Here is a 3,705-nt window from a genome sequence, read left to right as displayed (position 1 = left end):
ACACAGTTTACTCTGTGAAACAAGAAGAAAGGGCTTCAACTTTCTCATTGTACAGAGAAGAACATTATTTTTTCTTGTCTTATGCTTTCAGTTCATCTTTGTTTTCAACAGTCAACTGAGGTAAAAGTTCAACTAATAATGCAGTAACTGGAAAAACTGTTGGCCTATGTCCATTATATTAATAACAAATCTCAATAACTTGATAGGAGAAAGTAATCATTTAATACAACATTTTACATATTTAGCAGACGCTCTTATCCAGAGCGACTTACAGTTAGTGAGTGCATACATTTTCATACTGGCCCCCCGTGGGAAATGAACCCACAACCCTGGCGTTGCAAGCGCCATGCTCTACCAACTGAGCTACAAGGGACAACCACAATAAAAGCGAAGTTGAAATGACACTGGAAAGTCTCAGTCCATTCTCCAGTCTTAATCACTCTTAGTGTGTTTTAATGGTTTACCTGAGAGGGCCTTCTCTTGGTACCTATGTTTAAGGTGCCTGCCAAGAGAGGGGTCTGGTTTGCCTCACTAAAGGAGAAACCAGCAGGGAAGGGTACAACGACCTATGCAGAACCTAAAGGTATTCATTTTGAATGCATATCCTTAAGCAAAAGTTGAAATACCTTTGTACCTTTCAAGGACCAGACCCTAAAAAATATCATTATGTTGGCTGTTTTACTAGCAAAGGAAATTGACTTTGGTTTAGCCTACTTGAATAAAAACTCTTCACTTAAGCAGGCGTCTGTCTAAAGTATTCTGTCTTTTCAAGGTGAATATATAACTATCACAATTTTCCTGTGATAAAACAGTAGGAAGGGATTAGAAGAAACAAAAACAACTCACCATGAAATGAGGGCTGGCAATAAGGCCATAATGTAATGAGAACCATATTGAAATGTCACTTTGTTGGCTCTAAAACAGCTGTATTCTCCAATGAATTTCACCGCATAGATTAAAGTATTCCATAGGTGTTACCACGTATCTAGACCATTTAATGTTATAATCATTGTAATATATTGCTTGTAGATGATTATGTATCTATTCATCAGTATTGACCTATTATCGCTGCAGCAATTCAACACCGGTATTCAGATACAGGGGGATTTGTCACAACAAGTTAAGCCTTATCAATGCCTTATTGTCAATGCCCAAGAATGCCTGAATAGTCAGATCAATTGTTGTTTTAGTCTGACATAAATCAGACCCACTTTGATTGTTATATTGGCTACTTGTATAAAGATCTAGAATTCAGATGCATGTACTGTACAGTAATGTATATCATGGAGCAAAAGTTGGATGTTATTTTCAAAGCTTTAAACATCTGTAAAACCGCAATCTTGCTTTCAAGACAAAATATAGTGGATCATAGCTTCCCTCCTCTATAGTGTAGATGTGAATGCACTGGACTGCAACAGCATGTCTGTCAAGCATTTTGAGCGATAGTTTATGGTGCATACAGGTCAGATGAAAAATATAAGCGTGACCTTTGCCAAACTTTTCACCATCATTTGACCATAAACTAAATGAGTCGTGCGCAGAGGTGCTTGTGTGAATTAGCTCATTCAAAATGAAACAGAGATGCATTTATCTAAGTGATGTAGCAGCCGGTCAGTTCTTCCATTAAATAATTTTAAACTAATGATTCTCCAAGCATTTGAGGGTAGACAGGTTTGCAAATTGTGATACTTTCCATGGCTGCTGCTTAGTGAGAGTTGTTTATATGGGAGTTATTTTGGCCAAGGTTTATTGAGAGGTTCCCTGTGGCATGGTTGCACACTGAAATATTGTCCCTGCCAACAAAGAGAACACTCTTCATTAGAAAAATAAACAGATGTTTGTTCAGTCATGTTCTTTATAAGAACTCTCCCTACATTCTACTTGCTCACAACAATTCCAAATATTTGAAGCATTTTGTGTTGGTATTATTGAGTAGAGTGTATGTGTCATGAGTGTCATTTAAGGAGGCTATTATATCGAGTATTTAACATGTTTTTCCTCATGACAAATACTATCTCTATATCCTGTTGTTTTATAACCTAGTAAGCCTTTTTTTTTTATCAGCAGCGGTATTTGTAGCCAGTAGGCTAACCTCTCAAATGAATAGTAACTGTTGGCCTAGTAATATAAATAGTAGTGGCAATGGCCTCTCACAGTCAGTTCTAATTGTTGTTCACCGCTTCTAGCAGTTGTCAATGGAAAATTAGAAAAAGTAGTCAGATATTCCGACAGAGGGCGATCAGAATCCAAATTGACGGACCCCTCCTCTCCCCAACCCATCCCCGCCTCTTGATTGAGGGAGGTGTCAGGGATCTCCTACAACAAACCCACATTCAGATGGATGTATTAATTACATCACAACCCGTGAGGATATATCAGAGGGAGCAGGTTACTCTCTCAGCGTCCTGCAAAAGAAAACGAAACACCATGCCGATCCTCAGAGGCGAGGACTTGAAACTGGAACCACGCGTCAAAGCGCACAAGAGGGAGAACCGCTGATGCCACTGATGCTGTCACAGAGCCATTTCATACAAATATTGAATTCGTGCGTAAAAGGGAAAAACTGCCTATATCTAGATTTGTCACGGAATTCTGCTGTTTTACGAAAGAGACTATTCATCTTTACCATCTTCATTCAATTATCGTTTGCTATGGAGTAAGCAGTCTGAATTTTAAGGACACCAACACTCAAGAAGTGAAGTTTGGCTGGATGTAACTCAAGCCGGTGCGCACTCCGCAAGAACCCGGCATAACTGTACCCAGCAGAGTAGCCTAGGCATACCTGTTTAGCTGTATCCTATAATACTGTCTTATTGTGCGTAACGGACATGGATCAATCACAGCATTTTGTAGCAATGTACTTGCTGTTGTTGTCCCTCGGATTTATAATAGAAGAAGGGCTATGCCAGCATTATTACCTCCTCCGTCCTATCCCGAGTGACAGTTTGCCACTTGTGGAATTAAAAGAGGACCCTGATCCTGTCTTTGACCCAAAAGAAAGGGACCTCAATGAAACCGAACTGAAAAGTGTATTGGGGGACTTTGATAGTCGCTTTATGTCTATTACACCACCACAGAATACATACACTGGCAACGATGAGCCTGACGATTTGGACATTCAACAGAAGCCCAGTGGAGCGATGCCGAATGAAATCAAAGCAATGGATTTTGACGTACAGTTTGGCAAGAAGCACAAACCCAGTAAAAAACTTAAACGGAGGCTGCAGCAGTGGCTGTGGTCATTCTCGTTTTGTCCCGTCATTTATACATGGAACGACCTCGGCAACAGATTTTGGCCACGTTATGTGAGAGTGGGAAACTGTCAAAGCAAAAGATCATGTTCGGTTCCAGAGGGGATGGCCTGCAAACCAGCAAACTCGACCCATTTTACGATATTGAGATGGCGATGTATACAGAAGAAAGGGGGCCTCAAATGTACTTGGATACCAGTTCAATACCCCATGATAACCGAATGCAAATGCGCCTGTTCGAACTGAAATGACTGTTTTCAAGTATAAATTATGATGACTTTGTAATTTTGTATGCACTACAGAGTGTAGGAATGTATTTTATGTATATGAGGTGCCATTCAATTATATAGGTTTTGTAAAAAGTCAGTATTACGTGTAACCAGAGTCTACAGTATTTGTGGAAAGTATTGGTTATATCTTTTGTATTTATATTGAAGATCAATGGCGCATAGGT

The 3,705-nt window shown here is 39.6% G+C and overlaps 1 protein-coding gene across 1 annotated transcript; it reads left to right on the top strand.

Moving 5' to 3' along the window:
- Positions 1 to 2,828: 2,828 nt before the first annotated feature.
- On the top strand, positions 2,829 to 3,497 carry LOC311103457 (noggin-3-like; the record flags this gene model as incomplete). The annotated part of the gene is made up of 1 exon (XM_084145026.1): positions 2,829 to 3,497. The coding sequence occupies one exon, from the start codon at positions 2,829 to 2,831 to the stop codon at positions 3,495 to 3,497; it is 669 nt and encodes a 222-aa protein (XP_084001152.1).
- Between the last annotated feature and the right edge of the window lie 208 nt (positions 3,498 to 3,705).

Source organism: Coregonus lavaretus, assembly GCF_964263955.1.
Source record: "Coregonus lavaretus genome assembly, chromosome: 28".
Classification (NCBI taxonomy): Eukaryota; Metazoa; Chordata; class Actinopteri; order Salmoniformes; family Salmonidae; genus Coregonus; species Coregonus lavaretus.
The sequence above is the reverse complement of the archived record's forward strand: the minus strand, read 5'-3'. Positions and strand labels throughout refer to the sequence as shown.